Here is a 22,815-nt window from a genome sequence, read left to right on the forward strand (position 1 = left end):
ATCATCTCTCTTATTCACAGCCCTATTCTTAGTGCTTGGCACACAGTCAGTGCTTAATAAGTAATTACTAAAAGGGTGAGTTCATGGCAATTACAATTGTTTTTGCCAGTGTTTTGTTGCATATTGCTGTACGGTTTATGTAAGGATTTATATCACTTTCAAGTTTTTTAAAACTATCTTAAATATCTAAATCCACCCCACAGAGTACAATGTGAAGAGTGATTGACAGTTTACCACTTTTCAGTTTTCTATTAATGACCCAGGAAAACCATAAGCCAGGTTGGGGTTTGACTCCACAGTGCTGGAGAGAAATAAGGTGAGCACTTGCTCTCAGCCCTCCCAGAATGTCATTGAGTGACTTCATCACTTCGAGCTTTTATGTTTTCTGGTGGGACCATGCATGAGAAGAGAGGGAGAACGTTCTACATTTAGTAACATTTATTTATGCATTCAGTATCAAGTACATAAGTGCAAATATCCAGAGTCCGTAACTGAATCCATTAGGAACTACAGAGAAAGTAATACAAATTGTAATAAAGTTAACATGCTGGTACTTTTTAGTAACCATACATGTAAATCAGCCCACCAATCCCATACAACAAAACTACGGCATGTTTGTTTTGGGTTTATTCATTTATTTAATTATTTTAAGTTATACAAAACTGATTACCATAAGTACGGTCGACTGTTTTTATTTTTACGTTGTGTGTGTTGGAAAAATGCTAAAACATCAGTCTACAATTCTATATATTGTTATTAAAGATTAATCCAACCAGCAACCCAAGGACATATAAGCGATTTCCACTATTGCATCAGAGCACTCGGCAGGAAAGGCCTAGCCACAGGGAACGTTAGAAGCTACGGAAGCATTGCAGAGAAGAGAAGAACACCGAAGAGGGAAAGATAACTTGGGCTCTCACCATCATGCACTTTTTTTAGCAACACAAAATTAAAAACCACATCTAATACACTTTTCTCTATACTTTAGTGGTTGACACAAGTGACTCAAATATCCTAAGAGTACAAGGAACAGCCTAAAAACAGCTGTTTTAAGGTTTGTCTCTAAGATTATGGTACTGGGGGAAGGAGGGGAACAATGAATTTGCAGTAACGAGTAAGAAGAGAGCTGTTACCACTCCAGACATTCCTGTTTGTGTCCAGTCCCCGGTGGGAAATCAGTTTACTCAGCATGCCTCTTGGCGCCTGGGATTTTAGCCTGAATCCTAAAAAGACAATATCAAAAGGTAGTAAATCACAAGTGTTATTAATGAAATCATTTTATGTGTTATTGCTTTAATTAGCTAAGTGACCAAAGAGCTTAGTATTCCAGAAGATATTATAGTCTTTATGTATGCACATCTGTAAATACTCTTGTATAAAGCAGTAAGAAAGAAGTAAAAACTGGATAATGAAAATAACAACAACAAAAAAGAGAACTGGAAGAAAGCCACATATTTTATCTTTTTAGGTGGATGAACATATTGACTTCTTTCAGGATTACAGAAGCTATGATATAGTTAGGGTGATTATTTATCCCCCATCTGGGACACTTCAGAAAGAGAGAGAAAGTGCTATTACTGACCATGCCAGGAAGATGAGCATAACTAGGAATGGTTATATAACCAGGGATGTAATCTGTTCCTATGTCAGACATAGGAAAAGAAACCTATGTTCACCCTCAGAGTAGTCTAACTACCCACAACTGGAATTTAAAAACCTGGGTCCTAGTCTCAGCTATTCTGTTAATTAGCTATGTGGCATCTGGCAAGCTAAGGGACTTTCCTGGTCCTAAATACTCATCATTAAAATGTCGGCATAGACTAGCTATCTCCAGGGTCCTGAAATTCTGTGATGCTCATAATGTAGCAGCATGATTTTAGGACAGGTTTACACTGGAAGTGTTTTATTAATTTGAAGAGTTGTGAGCTCATCGTGCAGAACTCATCGTGCAGATTTTGATTGAGACCTCCCTCTGTGCCACGAGGTACCCTTCCATGTACTGGAATTCAGTGGTCAACAAAAGGGAAAAGATGCTTACTCTCGTGGAGTTTTCATTCCTGTAGGAATTGAGGAGACAGAAATAAACTAGAAGACAAGAGAAGTTCAGATGGTGATAACTGCCATAAAGAAAAACAAGGTGGTATGGCAGGCAGCGAGGGGCACAGTGGTAAGGTGGGCAGTACCTCCTTTAAATCCATTCATCTGAGAAACTGATCCTCAGAGGACAGGAAGGGGCCATCAGGCCAAGATCTGGATGTGAAGTGTTTCAGGCAGAGGGAGTAACGAGTGCAGAGGCATTACAGAGAGGACAAGCTGGCAGCAAGGAATCGAGAAGCTCGTGTGCTTGGGGTATGGATAGGGGAGGTCTGAAAGGCAGGCAGGGACCAGATGGTGGATGTTGGAGTTTGTGGGATGTGGTAAGGAGTTTAGATTCTAACCTGTGTGATGGGAAGCCACTGATGAACTTAGGCAGGGGAGTGACGTGATCTGATTAATGTAAGAACATCATGATGGTGGCCGTGTGAAAAAAAAAAAAGGGGGAAATGGGAGTAGAAGCAATGAATAGAGGGAGAGAAACCCACAGCAGTCCAAGTACTAGAAGGCAATGCCTGGATTGTACGCTAGACATGGAAGTGAAGAGAGGGGAACAGTCTCAGGGTTAGTTTAGAGATGAGGCTGCAGGACCCACTTGATCTGTTCATGAACTGAATGCACAGGCTAGGATTAGAGGAAGAGTAATCAAGGAAGATTCTTTGGTTTTTGGCCTGAGGAACCAGGTGAAAATGCCATTTACCAAGATGGTGATGACCGAAGGAAATACAAATTTTGGGGTAAGATTGCAAGATGTGTGGCTAAGTGAATCTGAAAGGTCTATGAGACACTTTAGAGAAACCTTACATAAATAAGCAGACAGATCTGGTACTTAGTTGAAGAGGTCTGGGCTGGAGACACAAGTTTGGAGCCATAGACATGAGATAACCTTTGGGGTCACAGGACCAGAAGGGAGGTGGACAAGAGAAGGAGAAGCCAGGAGAGGACACCGTGGCCGTCGTGGCCATCTAACTTCTATTTGAATACTTGAATGAATGCCAGAGTACTCACTCCTTCATGGGGCAAATGGCAACTCTAATCATTACTCTTTCCCCCATATTTCAATCAAATCTCAGAACTTCTAAAATTTCCATTCACTGCTCTTGAGAGAAAAAGAGAAATCCTACTCTTTTACCATGTTAGACCTCCAAGTATTTGAGAATGGCTATGGTGTCCTTTTAAAGTCATCTCTTTTTCAGGGTAATCATCCCCATCAAAGTTTACTCTTCACTGCCCATTAACTATCACATTTCTAATACCCTGGTCATCTTTGGGGCATTACTCCAATGTATTAATGTATCTGTTAAAATGTCCAACCCTGAAACTGAATACAGATATGGGATGGCTAATATGGAATATGACTGTTGCCTCTGTTGATTTAGACTTTGTACTCCTACTAATAACAACTCAACTTGCATTGATTTTTTAAAGATGCTTCAGCACATCATTGACTCACATTTGGCTGTGACCAATCAAGCAATTAAAAACCCCTGAGGTATTTTTTTTTTTTTTTTTTTGAGACAGAGTCTTTCTCTGTCGCCCAGGCTAGAGTGCAGTGGCGCGATCTCGGCTCACTGCAAGCTCCGCCTCCCAGGTTTATGCCATTCTCCTGCCTCAGCCTCCTGAGTAGCTGGGACTACAGGCGTCTGCCACCTCGCCCGGCTAGTTTTTTTTGTATTTTTTTAGTAGAGACGGGGGTTTCACCGTGTTTGCCAGGATGGTCTCGATCTCCTGACCTCGTGATCCGCCCATCTCGGCCTCCCAAAGTGCTGGGATGACAGGCTTGAGCCACCGCGCCCGGCTTCCTGAGGTATTTCTTACATACACACTTATTGTNTTGAGACAGCGTCTTTCTCTGTCGCCCAGGCTAGAGTGCAGTGGCGCGATCTCGGCTCACTGCAAGCTCCGCCTCCCAGGTTTATGCCATTCTCCTGCCTCAGCCTCCTGAGTAGCTGGGACTACAGGCGTCTGCCACCTCGCCCGGCTAGTTTTTTTTGTATTTTTTTAGTAGAGACGGGGTTTCACCGTGTTTGCCAGGATGGTCTCGATCTCCTGACCTCGTGATCCGCCCATCTCGGCCTCCCAAAGTGCTGGGATGACAGGCTTGAGCCACCGCGCCCGGCTTCCTGAGGTATTTCTTACATACACACTTATTGTTACCCTCTCTCATCTATCCCTCCCCGCATTCTATAGCTGTAAAGTTGACTTTTTAGAAACCTAAATGTAGGACTTCACTTTCCTTATTAATTTCATTTTATTGATTTCAATTCAGCATTCTTGTTTACTCAAGATCCCTTGATTCATTTTGAATCTTGAGCTTGCCATCTTCTGAATTTGCTTTCGCTTCAAACTGTACATCATCTGGAACTTTGACAAAGATAATTGATTTGTCTTCACATAGTCATGAGCAGTAATGGGGTTGAAAATAATGGGATCAAAGGCAGAGCCGTGTGTCACATACCTTGCCCCAGACACATATTTAATGGATTAATGAACATTTTTAGGGTCTACTATTTCAACCTTCTAGAATTCTACCACCTGTGCTGTCATCTGGATCATATATATCCATGTTTTTCCACAAGGACACCAAGAAGACTTGTTGACCATCCCCACTAAAATCAGAATACTCACTGGCTAGGGAAGTCTATCTCATCTCAGGGTTTAGTGAATATACAATGATATATTCTGAATATCTTCAGTTTTACTAATTCATTCTGCATTTTTGCTTGAAATCAGGCCTTCAATTTATCAAATATAACATCTAGAATCTTTCTTCTCATTTGAAGATCGTGACAGCTCCTTTCCAATTTTAGTTTTCAGGATGTCTTTTATTCCATGAGATTTATCAAAGGTCACTGAGAGCTTCTAGGTAAAATTACAAGCTATTTTGTCATCTAAAATATAACTCACCTAGACATAGGGAATTGTATTCACTTAAAGCAGATTTCTTATTATGGTCTCACTTACTCAAAGCTTTAATTTCCTCTACAGTGTTTATTTTGCCTTTTGAAATTTGAGGCATTTTTCCTCATTTTCAAAACTCTAAGAAGTGTTATTATGTATTATTAACCCCCATTTTAAGCTGGAAAACTGAGACAAACAAAGGTAAAACGACCTAGACAGGGTCACTCAGTATGGAGGAGAGGGTGGTCCTGGGGTCTACTGGCCCAGTCTGGGACTGTCCTCTACCTCCAAGCCCCATGAACTGATCTCTAAGCAGTAACAGGATGATGATGATGACAATGAGGGTTTCCAACATCCAAGTAAGAATACTTTACAGACATTACCTCATTTGATCACCAAGAACCCTGTGAGGTATTAACAATTCCAATTTACAGATAAGGAAATAGGCTCATAGAGTCAAATAACATTTATGATGAGCTCATACAGCTAAAAATGCCAGAAATGGACTCAGTCTATCTGATTCTAACAATCATGTTCTTAACTGTTCCACTAAAATGGTGTAAGTTCTTTCACTGGAATTATTCTAAGGTAGAATTAGAATTTCAGAGTTTGAAGAGGCCTTAGAGTGAAGAACCCACCAATAAATTTCCTTCAAAATGTAGTGCCAGGCAAAACAGGTTATTTTGAAGAATTGTTATTTCCTCCTTTCTGATAGATAGGAAGAACCATGTAACTTGCCTAGTTTCTGTTTTTGTCCTAGCTACCAGGAAGAGCCAACTCTGCCTGAAGCTCAATTACAGAAGCCATATTAGTCATAGCTAACATTTCCTTTCCATTCCTTTTCACAGCATTGATTTCCAGTTGTAACTTAACAAGTTCATTGTATATACTTTATATTCTCTGCCATCTCTCTTTTTCTTCCATTTTAACCAGGCCATGCCCTTGTCACTTTTGTTTGAATTATGATAACCTCCTAGCTGACGGCTACATCTCTAGTCTCTCCCCTCTCCAATTCTTTTCTCACTAGACTGCCATAGTGATCTTTAAAAAACTGATGACATCAATCCCCTGCTTAAAAACATCAAGGGCTGGCCATTTCCTGCTGGGTTGGAGTCACAACTCCACAGAGCATTCACCACCTGGCCTCAGCCTCTCTTCCTACATTCTTTCCAGTTTATCTTTTGACTCATTTAAGCTCTAGACATACTGGTTGACTGTTGCTTCTTGAACATGACTTACATTTTCATGCTTCTCTGTCTTTGCTTTATTACCTCTTCCTCTTGCAACGTCTTTCCCCTTATCATCCACGCAATGATTGTTTACCCATCTTTCAAGGCCCAGGTCGAATGCCATCTTATCTTAATGGTTTTCCACTATCCCGTCCAGGAAGGAACAATAGTTTCCTCATCTCTCCAACTTTAGTATTTCATACAGCTCTACTGTACTTATTGTACTTATTATATTTTATTATAGTTATTTCTGTATAATTTTGTCTGCACCACTGGGCTAAGAGCTCTTTTAGGGCTGAGATCATTTCACTTATCTTTATACCCTCTGTACCTGTCATATGAAGTGTCCAGAACATAACAGGTACTCCTCTTTTTGGACTCAACCAACAAACCAAATGAAAAAGTAATAGGTGTGATTTGTGATCCCCAAACTAAGTACTAGACAACTTAGGTCTAGAACTTCTGTCTTCCAGTTTCCAAACTCCTATTCTGGTGTTCTTTGCTATAGTTTATGAACACAGTTCTAGCTGCCAAAAAGTCACCTGGAGAGTTCATTAAAATATAAATTCCAGGTTACCAGTCCTAGAAATTTTAATTCTATAGGTCTGTGTGGAGTCTTAGAATTCATATTTTTAAACAGGCTCCTCAGGTTTGGATACCACCAAGTCTCATACTGTGCTATGCTACCCTTTCTTAATACAACATAAAATGATTATTTTATGCTTAATGTGTTGATTTTCATTAGGTATTGGTTACACCTGGGTCCAGGCTCATAAGTTCAGGCATTTTGAAATGTGTTGCAGGTCTCTCAAAGATCCAAATTCAACGTAGAATCCTATGAGTTCCTAATGACTTTAAGAGGAAAAATGCAAATAATACACAGTAAAAAACAAGTCTATAAACTTCAGAGAGAACTGAAGCACATCACATATAATCTAATAGCAGAGGAACTTTAATGTGATTAGCCTTTCTTATTTTGTTATTACACATCTTTAACTACCTAAAATGCCTCTCTCTAAATCTGACCCTCACCTAGGTCCAGCCACGTTATTATCAGATAATTAGATAGAGTTTTTGTGAAAAAGTCTAGTCCCTTAGTGACATATATTTGTAGCTAAAGATTAGGCTAGCTTATTAATAAAATAAAATATTGAATAATAATTCAATATAAGAGCTATCACTTTAGATGACTATATACCTAAAAATAGTATGTAAGAATTACGGAAAACTCCTAAGTTTAATGACCACGTTAGCTGTGGAGATGTAAAACTGAAATCTCTATCTCCTAATATATAAGGGAGCCATAAAGTAAGGCTTAAGACTCAGGTTTAAAAAGCAATGGTATTAAACACATACACACAGTTGTTGAGTTAAAATGCTGTGATGTACTTAGTTGGCAAACATTTTATGTATTTTAAAGTTTTAAAATAATTCAAAGTTTTAAAAGTAATTTTAATGATTTTAAAATTAGGGCTATTGTTTAAAAGATTAAAATGTTAACTTAATTGTTTTTATTTGAATTAAACTGTTAATTTAACTTTTTTGAATCAAGTTTCCTTCTTTCCTCCAGTGCATCTTGTTCTTGTACATGGGCCAGTCCTTAGAGGTTAATATCATTCATTCATTCAAACTTACTATGAAACCTGAAATAAACCACTGGGTTTTATTTCATTGAGAGTTAAAAATCATATGCTTATTTTCTAAAATAATATAATTGAGAAGAGAATGAATATATGACTCCAGTAAGTGAATGATCATAAATCAATCTATCATTTTACTATCTTCTCATTACCCCTACCCTAATCCACTCAAAGGCCTGTGTAAGAGAGTCTCTCTTTTTATGCATTGCACTATGTGACTTACTTTGCCACAACAGCATTTATGTGAGTCCTCACAAGTCCCAGATATTGGTCAATCTGTGCCTACACAAAGAAAAAGAAAATAATGAGCACATCCAAAGATGATGAGGTCAAAATTTAATGTCATTGTTTGACATCACGTAGAACTTACCTGGTGCTTAACATACACTACAGGTAGAGTAAACATTGAAACCACAGCTGGGATGAAAAACAAATATAGTATTAAAATTCTGAGTTATCAATAAGAATATACTTATAGACACATTTTAATATGGTTATATGATATTATAGAATTATTTGGACTATCCAGCATTTTATTTTATTTTTTATCTCCTATTTTGAAAAGCAATATCCAGAATTCTAGATAAAAGATGACAGGGCAGTTCATAGGGAAAATAAAATGACACTGAGCCCTGTACAGGTATTTTGTAATTATTCCTAGAATTAGGATAAACTCTCCCCTCCCAAGATGAAAATGAATCTCTATCCATAGTTGCCACTGTAAACAGATCCAAATATATATATATATTATAAGCCAAAAAGAAGCCAGTTATGTTTGAAGAAAAAGAAACCCTTTAGACTTAGGAATTCATTATTAGTGTATAATATATATTACACTCTTTAATTGAACTATGATGGTAAGAGAAGTGCTCTGCATGCAGGGATCTCTGGCATTTGTTCCTAGGAATCTCTTTAAACAAACAAAAAGCTTAGAGCCTAGGAAGCAGCGTTTTCACAGAGGGTGTGAAGGAAGGCGTATACACTCTCATCTGCTCTTACCCATGAGCAGCAGAGTCAGGCCATTGAAGAGAGCGCCAACATAGGTCAGGAGCCACATCAGGACTGCAAACTGAAGAAAGAAAGCATTATTAGCGCTCCTAAAACCCTTCCTGACAAGTAAGAGTCTCATATCATTGACTTTTACTTAGAATTTGAATTTGAGTCAGAGTACATCATGATTTCAATAGTCAATGAAAGGCGTTGAAAGCTCATCACAGAATCAGTGAAAGGGGATCCAGTCCTTAGTTCTCTTGGAACCCTTTGGATCACTTTGTTACAAGGTTTGAGGGACTCAAGGAAATAATCTAGGCCAGGGGTCAGCAAGCTGTGGCCCTTGACCTGTTTTTGCATAGGCCCACAAGTTAATAAAGAGTTCTACATTTTTAAACGTTCAAATAAAATCAAAACAAGAGTAATATTTTCTAATATATGAAATGATATTGAATCAAATTTTCAGTGTTCAGAAGTCTATGGGCACACAGTCAAGCCCTTCCTTTTATACGGTCTTTTCTGCTTTTGTGCTACAATAGCAAAGTTGAAAAGGTGCCACAGATGGCGTGGCTTGCAAAGCCTAAAATATCTACCATCTGTCTCTTTATGGACAAGGTTTGCTGACCCCTGTTCTGGCCCACAATTTTTACATTACAAATACAACCATGGCCTTAAAAGCACTAAGGTAAGTAATTATAATTGCCCTGGTATCTCTCTTCAGTCGTTATATGGCCAAGTCATTATTCCAGCAAGGCATTTTGAGGGTCAAGACCACATTTTTCACTTTTCCTTCTGCCCTTCTTTGAACAGTTACCAGACAGCTCCTGGTACAAGCCCCTGCCAGGGTGTGTATGAAGTGCTGTGGGAGCACAGAAACTTCACAACTACCTTGCCTAGGCTTCCCCAGCTCTGCTTATGGCCGTGCTGAATCACGATTGACTAACTTTGATTCTACACGTAAGTCACCAGGAGGCCAAAGCAACTTGTTCAAAGGAACCCAGCAAATTCAGTGAGAGCCCCAGGTGCCCCTGATCCTCATCAAGTGAGGGGCTGGGCATACCTCTACCCTTCAGATGGCTCAGCCTCACAGCTGTAACTATGTAAGCACACTCGGAGGTCTTACTATTAATATTAGTAGAATCTAGAGTTTCTTTCAATGCAAAAGTATATATGGTTTTCGCATTCCCTATCTAGATTTTTTATCTCAATATTCATTTTGGGAAATTGTCGGAGGAACTAAAAATGGTTTAAGGAGAGAATCTGGTGTGTTTTAAAGACTATAGAGCTAGAAGCTATGTGACCTGGGTTTGATTCCATCTCTGCCAGTGACTCACTGGGCAACCCTGGACAAATGTCTGAGCCACATTTTCATCACTGGTGCAATGAAGGGATTAGATTGGTTCATGGTGCCATACAACTGGAGGTCTTCTGACTCTAGAATATAATTAGCACTTGCTTTTTATTCTTCTTGATGTAGCAGTTTATAATATTACACCTTTAGGGAAAATAACAGTCAAGACTGTAAAGTGAACAGTTTAAGCAACTATACTTTTAAGGAATCCACCAGGTCCTGGACAAGGAAGAGCCTCCTCAGTTCCTTAAGTGTGCTGTTCACGTAGAACTGCAGGCAGTCCGTGTACTTCTGAATCTGCTCCTGAGAAAGGGTGATCTCAAGCTCCAAGTAGGCCCTGTCAACAAACCATCCCCACAGAGAATTCCATCAGAGGGAATCATGAGACAGGCTGCCAAACCCCAGTAACAGCTAAGCGTTCCTACTCTCACTCTGAGGGTGAGGGCGGGTGTCATCTCTGGGGGGTTATGCCAGCCAGTGAGGGCCACAGGGCACCATACACACCTGCTTCCAGTGCACTGGGAACACAGAAAGTATGGTTCTTAGTGGAGCGTTGTGACTGTTTCTGGCTACCTAAGACACAGCATGGGTGGGCTGAAAATTCAGAGAAACCAGCTGGGACCAGAGAAAGAAAATCAGTGTCAAATCAGCTCTTTTGCTGAATTCTGCATACATGACTTCATGGAGATGAATTATCTTTTTTTAAGTAGTTGAGATAGCCCCAAATCCTAGCTGCCAACTGTTCCTCATCAGAACTCTAAGAATTCATGTTTAAATTCTGGGATTTACTTCTAGGTTTATAGAAAGAGCACTGAAAACTCAAGTGACCTGGGCCGTATTAAAATACTCATGGATTCTACTGAGTGGTGTTTTAGTAATGACATTTTCATTAGTTCAAATGGTTAAATTTAACTCTTGAGTGGGAAAACATGTAAAATACAAATATAAAAATCATCCCAGCTTAAGCCTCCTCTGCTTGGCCAGCTCCTCTACAGATGTCCATCCTTCCTCTCTCCTTTCCTGCCTTCCCTCTGCTTTAAGACAGCACCTGTTATCTACCTGGAGGATATTTCTGGAGTGCTTTAAGTGCTTACTTAACTCTGTGAATTGAGATTAAAAAGAGTAAAGCAGTATTTGCCTTGAGTTTTCAGGAGAGTCACGGACTGAATATGTCTTCCCCAAATTCATGTTGAAATCTTAACCCCCAGTGTGATAGTGTTAACAGGTGGGGCCTTGGGGAAGTGATTAGATCATGAGCACATAGCCCTCATAAATGGGATTAGTGCCCTTAGAAAAGAAGCCCAAGGGAGCTTGTTCACTCCGTCCCACAGTAAAAGTGAGGACACAGTGAGGACCTGGCAATCTGCAACCCAGGTGAGGGCCCTCAACAGAACTCTACCCTGCTGGCATCTTGATCTTGGATTTCCCAGCCTCCAGAACTGTGAGAAATAGATTTCTGTTGTTTATAAGGCACTCTGTCTATGGTATTTTGTTGTAGCAGCTGGCAGTGCTAACATCTCCCTCTGCCACATGTCATATATCCTCTTAGTTAGTAGATTGCCCTTTTATTTTTGTATTTCCTCCTCTTCAATGTGCATTCAAATCAGGTTCCCCGGTATAAAAATGTAGAGGAGGATACATGAGAAGACTGTTCATGAACCCTGCACCCCCGCCAGAAGGTTGGCCCTTTGGTGTTAAACTTCTAGAGAGAGCATGGAAATAAAGACCCAAATACCCTAGTTCTGGTTTCGTGCTATTTACTGGCCACCTGGCCTTGAGTATGTCACGTCACTTCTTAGAACCTCAGTGTTCCCACCTGTAAATAGGGATGAAAATGCCTGCTGTGCCTTTCTCATATTGCTGAGAGGATTAAGTAATTGTTGGATTATGATTACTGTTAGTAGTAAGTACATATAAAAACTCAACAAAGCAATAAGTATTGGAATAAGAATAATCGAGTTTGTTTCAGAAATTCACCAGAAATGTTAGATATTCAAAGACAGGGTGTTAGGGGAGACTCTAAGAGGTCTTTTGGGTCTCAGAGAAACATGACTTAAGTGCATCTGTGAGCGGAAATAGAGGTGAGGGGAAAAGCCCGTGGTCAGGGGGTGAGGGTTCCTCAGCTGAGGCACTCACTTGAAAGGGTGGCCCTCGTCGGTTTTCTGCACAGCTTGCAAAACAGATTTGTAGATGCGGAAACTGATGGTGGCTGAGAGTGCGGCCAGGGCCAGGTAGGCCACGACGCTCACCACACTGAACTGGGTCAGGGAGAAGAGCAGCAGCAGGAAACTCCCAAATACGATGCCCGTCTGCTTGATGTCCCTCCAGTACAGCAGGTCAATAGCTGCAGAAGGAGACACAAAACACACCCGACTGAGCTCCCGCAGTGCCACCACATGAACCACTGTGGCTCACTCCACCAAGCTGTGGTTGCTGTGGGTTCTTACCTGGCATCTGGATTCCTAAACACAAGTGAGCAGACACATGGCTATACCAAGGGCACTTACTGTCATTCTACTTCGGTTTGGAAGAACCTTTTCCACCCTTGAGGATAATTCACAAATTCACATACAAGAAAAGACTATTGAATCTCCATTGACCATATCGTGATGGGTGTAGCTCCGTGGGCTACACCATCCACATCCACACAGTGGCCTGAATTATGTGACTTTGAAACAAACTTGAAAATATAGAGTCTGGAAGTACCACTTCACTCCACTGAACTCCAGCCTGGGTGACAGGGTGAGACTCTATCTCAAAAAAAAAAAAAACAAAAAACAAAAAAAACCAAAAGAAAAAAAAAGAGACCCTGGAGCTGACATGTGGATTAAACCATTTTGTTCAACATGGTTTGTTGCTTACATTCTGTGATTTAAAAATCTGAAATGCAAGCTTTAAAATCTACATTGCATCCATCATTCAGTTATTACCCTCTTTCAACTTAGAAACAAAAAATTACATGCAAAAAGGTAGTTATAGTGCTTCAAATGTCATGCAAAATGGAAATACTTTAAATATGCCAGTCCCAGGATATAAAAAAAAGCATAAAACCCTTATTTAACTATGCGAATTTATTCTCCAACTGGGCATGTGACAAATGTTTTGTATAGAATGTTATGCCAATCAATTTTAAGGAAGAGAAATAAGATGCAAAATTCCCATCTCACAACCAAATGTAGGTGGTAGTGCTTTGTACTGCCAGCTTCACCTGCAGTGTACCTGCAGACACCTGGTTTACAGAATTAGACTCTAGTCATTTGCTCATAGGAAGACAGAAGTGACTAGGTTGAAGAGAGCAGGGAGCTACTCCCATCTTACATGGCTGTGTAATTACCTTGAAAGAACAGTATCGAAAAAGTCACACACCCTCATGACAAAGCAAGGCAATAGAGGTTACATAAGGAATTTTTGCCGAGTAAAGTACTAACCCCCTCTTTGGCCACAGACTTACCTCAGGCTGGCTGGAGAATAAATCAGGTCTAAAAGAGTCTCTTTCATAACAGGCTGAGGATACTCCCAGTAATCTGAAGCTGGAGAGAGAATTCACTCCCCACAAACTCCCCACCCACCAACCACTATCTGGTCCATCAGGGACATTAACTCAGAAAGACTCCAGTAGGCAGACCTTTGTTGGGCAAAATTTGTTCCCTTTCCTCTATAACAGTTTTGCCATTTAGGAAACAGAGAAGAGGCTCACAAGCATGTTTTGGGGATGAAACATATTTTTTTCTCTTCTGAGTAGGACTGGTCCTACAAACAGGTTTCCAGAGGCAAAAATAAAAAATAAAAAAGGGACTGTGCTCTAAAGCCTCTCTCTTCTCCCTATCCCAACCCCAGTGACGCTGTCTGACCATTAGAAATTCATTCCTTTGGCCTAACCGTTTTCCATCCTGAAAGTAATTGTTACCATCTGTTTTTTTTAATGCAAAGATGTTAGAATACAATAATGCACTAAAGATTTGCTTGTCCTTAACAACAAAATATGAATGAGTTCACCAAATGATTTTTCTTTTAGAAGAGTTTGTTTAGAATGAAGCACCAAAAGCTATAATCTTTTTCAGGTGGGGAAGAGGGATCTTTTGGAAGACATGATCTGCAATAAACCCTGGAACTCTGAGAGTAGAGGGCAGAGTGGGAGAACAGGGGCTCTCCACAGAAGCCCAGCGGCTCCTGGGTTGAATGGATTGGGGAAAATAAATTGGGGTAAGCCTAGGCTAAAGGTCTAAAGCCTAGGCAGCAGGGCTGAAGGTCTTTGAGGGTCCAGGGCCTCCAGGTATTTACTCTCTTTGTGCAGGGGAGGGGTAAAGGGGAATTAAAAGGAAACTAAAGCATCCACCACTAACTGAAATGTTACCTCTTACACATCTGTTTTCATCTATTGAGCAGGAACTAAGTGCCAGGCTTTGTGCTGGGTGGTGGGGATATAAAAATAAGTGAATTATACAAAACACACACACAAATGGGTAAGAAATAAATGGTAATCTGTTTTATGATGCCCATACACATTTGGAAACAAATACATTATAAGACAGCATGATTTGTGCTGAAGGGGGCACTCCTTAGTGTGAAGGAAGATGCTTACCCACTTGTGAGATGTGAAGGGGCTCAGAAGAGCCTGAAAGGAGTTTTCAGACAAAGAGAAGATAAAATTTGCTATTTTCAAGTGAATCCCCTCTGAATGAATTGTTTTATACCTGGTAGAAATGGCATGCCCTCTAGGGAAGCCTCCTAAATCTCCAACCACGAGGCCACCTGCTCAAGAAGTCTGTGAATGCCAGGCACTTCATGGACTTTCCTTGAAGAAACTGTGGGCAGAAAGCATTAGCTAAGTAACAGGAGTTTGGTGTAGTCATCTCTTCGCATGTTTTTCAATTACTTGCTAAGATTGCAGGAGGTTTCTAAGAAGGAGGTTAACAAAAGGACTGTTATCTTGAAACAATAGGCTGTTGATTCTGGATACTTTGTAACAAGATTATCTATTTACATTGATTGATTCAGAAATGTTCAAAGCACTTTCATATGTTATCTCACTGAAACCTCAAAATAAACTCCATTATATAGGTATGTAACAGGTGAGGAAACTAAACCTTTAGAAACTTGTAAAACCACGTTTGCAAAATTATGACTGAGACAGTGAATGAGATCTAATTTAACTAACTCTACCTTGCTTCTAACCTCCAAGCTGTCCTTGTTCATTCCGAGGCATAGGCTCAACTAACTTTAGGAGAAATTTAGTTTATAGTTTAAACAAAGATGTTAACAGCCCTTTCCCAAAGCACACCTCCTTCTTATCTGGGAACTAGATTGCCTTTTAGGACTAACATTAGCCATAAGATGAGAAATTATGGTTTAGGAGTCATGCAGCAGAAGGCTACAAGATTCTGGCCCTCCCTAAACTGCTTCTAAGATCAGTGCTTGAGATATTTTGCAGACCCTGCACTCGATGGATAAGCTGGTCCCACTCAGATCAATCAACTGGCTCATCTGATCTTGTGGCCCCCACCCAGGAACTGACTGAGCACAAGAAGACAGCTTTGACTCCCTATAATTTCATCTCTGACCAATCAGCACTGCTGGCTCACTGGCTTTCCCTCACCCGCAAAGTTATCCTTAAAAACTCGGCTCCCTGAATGCTCAGAGAGACTGATTTGAGTAATAATAAAACTCGGTTCTCCCACACAGCTGACTCTGTGAAGTACTCTTTCTCTATTGCAATTCCCCTGTCTTGATGAATTAGCTCTGTCTAGACAGCGGGCAAGGTGAACCCCTTGGGCAACTACAAATTTGGGGGCTCATCCAGGATTGCTCTTGTGGCTACCTGCCTATGGTTCAGTGGCCCCCCTCCAGTGATGGATCCAGAAGCCAGCCCAAGTGGCCTCCTAGTTCTCTTGGACTGGGGGCTGACTCTGGTATTCTTTCAACTGGTGTGGCACTGCTGACCCAATGTGCATGGGTTTAATTGCAATGGAGAAATAGTCCTGTGGAGATGTCCTTTAACTGTTGCCTTATCACAGCATGACTTAAGTCCCATGGTGGGGTGTCTGTCTGTAGCCCCACTGCAGGGTGTCCAGATTGGTGAGTATCCTAGGTGCTGCCAATGCCTCCTTTCTTCTCCTGACTGGTAATGTAGTTCTATGGTGGGTGTCTGTAGCCCCATTGTGGAGTGTCTGTTTCTAGCTCCACCATGGGATGTCTGTGTCTGTAGCCTCATTGCAGGGAGTCTGTTTGGCTCCTGGGGGCAGGGGGGTCTCAGTTGGTTCTTTCTAACTAGTATGAAGAGTTCTGGTTTGGGAGACTTCTCCTCAATCAGGAAGATTTCGAGAAAGTTTCTCAGAGAATAGGAGGATAGTTTGGAAGGGATACTCTTGGAGTTCTTGGTTAGGGATCTAATTTGGAAGGCCTTCTGTCCATCTCCTCTTTCTGTGTGTTTGTATATGTGGAAGGGATCTCAGAGGGGGTTGCTGATGGAAATCCAGCAGGACTAACTCAGAGAACCGTCCTTACTTGGTCACATTTCATGAGCCCTAAAGAATGAGCCCCAACAGGCTTCTTGGGGTGACTATCTGCTTTTTGCCTTGCCCAGAGACCCCATTGTGAATTACCATTTGGAGGTCATCTGTCCTTACCTGGAGTGTATTAAAGACAATAGGGACCAAAGGGAAAAAGTTTGAGCTTTTTCAGGCTGATACTGGGTACTGAAGAGGTGACTAATGTCTGTTTTGTTATGTGTATTTTGCCAGGATGGAAAATGTTAATTTGGTTCCTCATGCAGTCTACTGGGCAGCATCTTGCAAATTAAGAATCTTGCCTGTGGTTCCATAAAACAGTAAAGGGTGATTTTCTCTTGCAAAGTGGCTGGAACCCCACTGTTATAGCACAAGTGAGCAGAATCATCAGAAGCTACTCCATTCTTCTGGAAGCTGCAGAGAAAGGGGACCCAGAAACCTGGTATGCCAGCAAAAAGAGTAAGAAATTCTTACCAGCCAAGTTTCTGGTCTCGGTCTCTCTCTCTCTCTCTCTCTCTCTCTCTCTCTCTCTCTCTCTATCTGGGTAAAACAGTAAACTATTGGTCTTCTCTGCAAGGGTTTGATTAATAGAAAAAAGGATTTGTGGCCGGGCGCAGTGGCTCAAGCCTGTAATCCCAGCACTTTGGGAGGCCGAGATGGGCGGATCACGAGGTCAGAAGATCTAGACCATCCTGGCTAACACGGTGAAACCCCGTCTCTACTAAAAATACAAAAACTAGCCAGGCGAGGTGGCGGACGCCTGTAGCCCCAGCTACTCGGGAGGCTGAGGCAGGAGAATGGCGTAAACCCAGGAGGCGGAGCTTGCAGTGAGCTGAGATCCGGCCACTGCACTCCAGCCCGGGCCACAGAGCGAGACTCCATCTCAAAAAAAAAAAAAGAAAAGAAAAAAGGATTTGTGAAACTAGTCTTAGGCTGTAGCAAATGTTGTGCACTTTGTGCTAAAAATTTGTCTTTCTGTATTCTGTAATGGAGAGAAGGATATCGCAGGATATAGAATGTGGGTTTACAACCCCTATAAGCCTGGTTTCAAGCCAGCTTGGCAGGCTGGTCAGTTAACAAACTTTGCTACAGGTCCCTGAAACCAATACTGTATAAAATTTCTCTGTCTTGTTTTGTGTCCTTAAGAGCTTAACCTTGTGACCACGTGGGGATACTTTCTTTTGGTTTCCACCATCCAGAGGACAGGAATTTTGGGGTTCATGTCATAGTTAGTCCTAAAAATTTTTCTTGGGCAGTTAAAAGCTTTCCAAGCTTGAAATTGGCTTCTCTAGGCTCCTTCTGGGAAAAGCAATAGAAGTTGCCCAATGCTGTATAGCTCAGTAGCTACGGCTTTATCTTTTGATGGTGGCCTGGGTTCAATTGTTGGCTTCTGGAATAATTCCTTTCTGGTTTATTTGTGTAATTTTGCCATTTATTGAGTTTCCCCTCCCCCCATTCATAGCTTCTAATTTCCTCTCTTCAATTTTCTTTTCTTTGAACTACCTTGCGGAAATTCTAAATCTTGTAAAACAATAAACTGTTTACCACGTCTTTGAAGCACCTAGGAGGTAACCTTTTGTAAAGTTCAGAAGGTAAAAATATTGGCTACTTGGTGTAGCTAACGTCAGGTAATAAGAGATTTGAAAGGATTTCTTTTTTAAAGAGCATTATGGTTCAAAGTCAGTTTAATTAAAAGTGGATAAACAAGCTATAGATTGATTGATTGATTTATCATTTTTTGACATGGAGTCTCGTTCTGTCACCCAGGTTGGAGTGCAGTGGCGTGATCTCAGCTCACTGCAACTTCTGTCTCCTGGGTTCAAGTGATTCTCTTGCCTCAGCCTCCCAAGTAGCTAGGACCATAGGCGCGCACAACCACGCCTGCATAATTTTTTGTATTTGTAGTAGAGATGGGGTTTCACCATGTTGGCCAGACTGATCTTGAACTCCTGATCTTGTGATCCACCTCCCTCGGCCTCCCAAAGTGCTGGGATTACAGGTGTGAGCCACCGCACCCAGCCTATAGATATATTTAAAAAGCCTTTATGTTTTTCTCTTCTCGGAACTTGTTTTCTCGAAAAGGTTTTTTCTTCTCAGTTGACTGTGTTATTTTTCTCCATTTTTTTTGTCTTGCCCCTCTTAATGCACACACGAGAGGCCCTGAGATAACTTCTGGTAGCCTGGGACTCATAGGGAAAAACAGAGGAGGCACCACAGATCCTGTTTTGGAAAGAAAAGTCTCTGTTTCCCTCATAAAACCCCAGGAATTAAAAGCACATAAATCCCTCTCAAAATTAAAGGCTCTGCTCTGTTTTGAATCGTGTTATCTGATGGTTTTGAGTTTTGGGGGTATCAGAAATCACTTCATATTATAATAATTACGTAGGAAATATAAGGGATGGCTAATAGTAGTTATGGAGGGATACTTAATGCTTTGCACACTTGGATCAGAGAAGCATGCTCTCGGCAACTTGGAAGATAAGCAAAGGTCCCCACACCCACACTGGGAGATAAAACTCCCAGGAGAGATGGGCTGATTACAAAATGGGCTGATTGACTTTGCCTTGCCTTGCAATAAAATGCAGGGTAGAAGCATTGCGCTGTCTTCTCCTGAGTATTTTCCTCCTTTGGGGGATCCAGGATCCAGTATAAAATGGCACCCTTAATTTGGGGGATCTGTCTTTGCCTTCAGCTGCTTATATGCTGCTTATTTGGCCCTAGAAATTCATGTTTTCCTGGCCCTGCTCCTCCAAGGGCTCCACCCTGAAGCCAGTTATCCAATTAAGAAACTGGCAAATGAAAAATTTCACACGTGCTGAATCTCCTGTCTGTGTATTTATATGTGTTGCATGTTTATATATAAAAAAGCTCTAATTGGCTTAGAAACATAAGTGCTTAAATCAAATATTTTGTCAGAAAAATAGAAACTTTAATGCCGTTTTGTTCACGTGACTAGGAATCTTTTGGGAATAAAGACAGTTTTAAAGATTATTGGTAAAATAAAATGTCTTGAAAATGTAGACATTTGGTCTAAATTAAGGTCAAATATCAAATTTGCTAAATGCTTTAAGGTCAAGCTGTTTCTTTGACTTTTGAAAATTGTTTGATTTACGTACTTTGGAGCAGATTATAGATAAGGCCTGGGGACATACGGAAAGCCATACCCTTTAGCTACGCTAAAAGGAGTCCCATCTTATCTTCGTTTCTGTCTGATGTCCTAGGCTCCACCCTTAGAACATAATTAAAATCTCTTATCAGGTTTTCACTAAAATAAAAGTTGCTAAGAGTTAACACTGTAATATGAAGTTGAGACCACTGAAGAAACAGTTGTACATACAAGGTATGTAGGGAATGTGTTTTTGGTAAAAGGCTGTATGAAGGCATGGGAATATAGCTTTTGTTAAAGGGAATGTAATTCTGTCTAGTTCAGAGGGTATTAAAAATTGTTTGAACCTAAAAGAGTAACAGAATAAAACTGAAGGCTTAAGCAAAGTGAAAGAGTTTGTAAAGGGTTAATCTTGTAAAACCTCTGTGGATATAAATAAGTTGGCTCATATTTAAAAGAAATTATTTAGCTTTTTTCCTTAGATTCAAACATTAAAATCAGCTGGGCATGACGGCTCACACCTGTAATCCCAGCACTTTGGGAGGACGAGGCTGGCAGATCACCTGAGGTCAGGAGTTTGAGACCAGCCTGACCAACGTGGAGAAACCCCGTCTCTACTAAAAATGCAAAATTAGTCAAGTGTGGTAGCGCATGTCTGTGATCCCAGCTACTCAGGAGGCTGAGGCAGGAGAATCACTTGAACCCGGGAGGCAGAGGTTATGGTGAGCAGAGAGCGCACCATTGCACTCCAGCCTGGGCAACAAGAGTGAAACTCCATCTCAAAACAAACAAAACAACAACAAAACACATCAAAATCATACTGATGTGGGGCCTGAATCTGGGCCCATGTGTCTAAATAATAGGGCTTTCTTAGAAAATTGATCTGCTGTTTAATGGAAAATTGTAAAGGGTTCTAAAAGGTTTGTGAGAATCTTATCCTATGGTCAAACTAATTAAAACTGAATAAAGATACAAAATTTTATCTAAAAACACTAGCTTTAACATTAATGGTACACTAATGCAAACATGAAATATGTTTTCTCTCTTTTAAAGACGATTTTATGTAATGTTAAAAGATAATAAAAGGGTCTTGTTTTCTCCTTTGGGTAAATGGCAGGGAATAAAAGGAGGAAAGAAGAGAAGAGATGGATTTAGTTGGCCTCATGCTATCTTCATTGCATGTTGTTTGGAAAGCTAAGTCTCTATCAGAGTGAAGGTTTTTCTTTTTTAAAGAATTTTTTGGAGTTATCATTTTGGCCAAATGAATTACTTATGGTAACCTGGGATTCTAATTTGTGATAACCAGCGTTTTAAACTTTTGATATTTAACAAACTTTCCAACATCAAATTATAAATTATGTCTCTTTTTTAACCTAATGTTTTAGATGTTAGGTCCTCTAAAGTCCAAAAACAACATTTGGCTTATTTAGTACAAAAATCACACAGAAAGCATTGTCAAATATGAAATGGCGTTTGGCTTTCTTTGGTCTGTATTTGTGAAAATGTGTTATTGGTATATGGTCTGAAATTATGTAAAACCCCTATAATTCTAATATAACTTAGTATATGTTATCAGTAATCATCCTAATTATTATGTTAACAGACTGTGTGCCTCAGAGGTAACAAATTTTCTTGTCAATCGTGTCTTTAACTGTGGCTGCCTTAAAATATTTTTATCATCCACAGACAATTGTCTCGTTTTGGTAAAAATTGTTTTATAATCAGCTATCAAATTTAACAGGTGCTCTTAAATGCAGGATTCTAATTAATAATGCTGGAGATTGTGACATTAAAAGAGAGGAAAATGTTTCAAATAGAAGAGTAAGTGGTGCTTGGTTTACTTTGGACTTTATTTATATAAATGTTATTAGTATGTGTTCCAAAATTATGGGAAACTTCTATAATGTTGATATAATTTAGTGTACATTATTAATAATTATAATTGTTATGTAAAATTGTTGTATGCCACAGAAGTAACCAAAATACCTAGTTAATTATAGCTTTAATAGTGGCTATAGACTTTTGTCATCCACATACATTTTGTCTTGCTTTGATCCTTTTCAAAAGGCAGTTTATAATCAGATATATGACTCTTAAGTGTAGTCTCAAATAACTTTAAAAATTGTGCTATTGAAAGAGAGGAAAATAACAAACTTTTAGGGCTCTCATGGAAAGTTATTGTGTTAAACATTGCTAAACCTTTTGTTTTCAGAGTCAAGAGAACCTATTTCTTTTGAGCTATTTGCAACTTTTAACAAGTGAATAAAATATACTCCTATAAACAAAATTTGGAGCACATTTGTTCCTCTCTACCTAATTTCTCCAAAATTTGGAAACTATTTGTGAATATTATCAATTTATGGAAGTATAGTTAATTGCATAAGTGTAATAAGAATCTGTTTTCTTTTCTAACAGGACACAAATGGAGAAACTGGTTATTTTACCAAGGCTTTAACTGGAATGGCATGATTCCTTTAAAGAATCAAAGTTGACTTAAAAAGCCAACTAAAGCCCGTTGGGGAATCTGGTCTCATACCTTGTCCACAGAGTCCCTGTACAAGGTTCCTGACCTGTGGTAAGTAAAGAATGTCATTTTATAACAGGCCTAGGAACCCCAAGTTATCTTGGGACTTCAAGAGAAGAGGAATTTTTCCCACCTCATAGGTATTAAAGGGTACAAACCTACTACTGGGCTCAGCTTTTAAAAAGTACTATCGAAAGTTCTTCATGGAAGAGAGTTCTATCAAAGCCAATTAAAAAAGCCTACATGAAAAATAATTACTCTTGCTGTACTTTATGCAAATAATCAGGCCAAGTACAGTAAGAGTAAAACTTATTTTATAAACAAATCATTTCTCTCATAATTTGTTTTTAACAAAAATGGTGACGAGAGAGAAAAATTATACTTCAAAAGAAAAACTATAATACACTGTTGTTAGCTGTTCTTGAGTTTTTTCCTGCAGTTTAAACTAAATTCTAAATTCTTTGTGGGTTAGAA

General features: G+C 39.9%; 1 protein-coding gene across 1 annotated transcript in view; it reads right to left on the bottom strand.

Moving 5' to 3' along the window:
* Positions 1 to 420: 420 nt before the first annotated feature.
* The window catches only part of RTN1 (reticulon 1), a 38,474-nt gene continuing 16,079 nt past the window's right edge, over positions 421 to 22,815 (bottom strand). The window contains exons 2-7 of the mRNA XM_017865860.1: positions 12,342 to 12,549; positions 10,404 to 10,542; positions 8,864 to 8,933; positions 8,235 to 8,281; positions 8,088 to 8,146; positions 421 to 1,223 (exon numbers count right to left, since the gene is read on the bottom strand). Of these exons, the coding sequence (XP_017721349.1) occupies positions 1,181 to 1,223; positions 8,088 to 8,146; positions 8,235 to 8,281; positions 8,864 to 8,933; positions 10,404 to 10,542; positions 12,342 to 12,549 (566 nt within the window). The 3' untranslated portion in view covers positions 421 to 1,180. The remainder of the gene's footprint in view (positions 1,224 to 8,087; positions 8,147 to 8,234; positions 8,282 to 8,863; positions 8,934 to 10,403; positions 10,543 to 12,341; positions 12,550 to 22,815) is intronic.

This window comes from Rhinopithecus bieti, unplaced genomic scaffold (assembly GCF_001698545.2).
Source record: "Rhinopithecus bieti isolate Rb0 unplaced genomic scaffold, ASM169854v2 scaffold_83527, whole genome shotgun sequence".
NCBI lineage: Eukaryota > Metazoa > Chordata > Mammalia > Primates > Cercopithecidae > Rhinopithecus > Rhinopithecus bieti.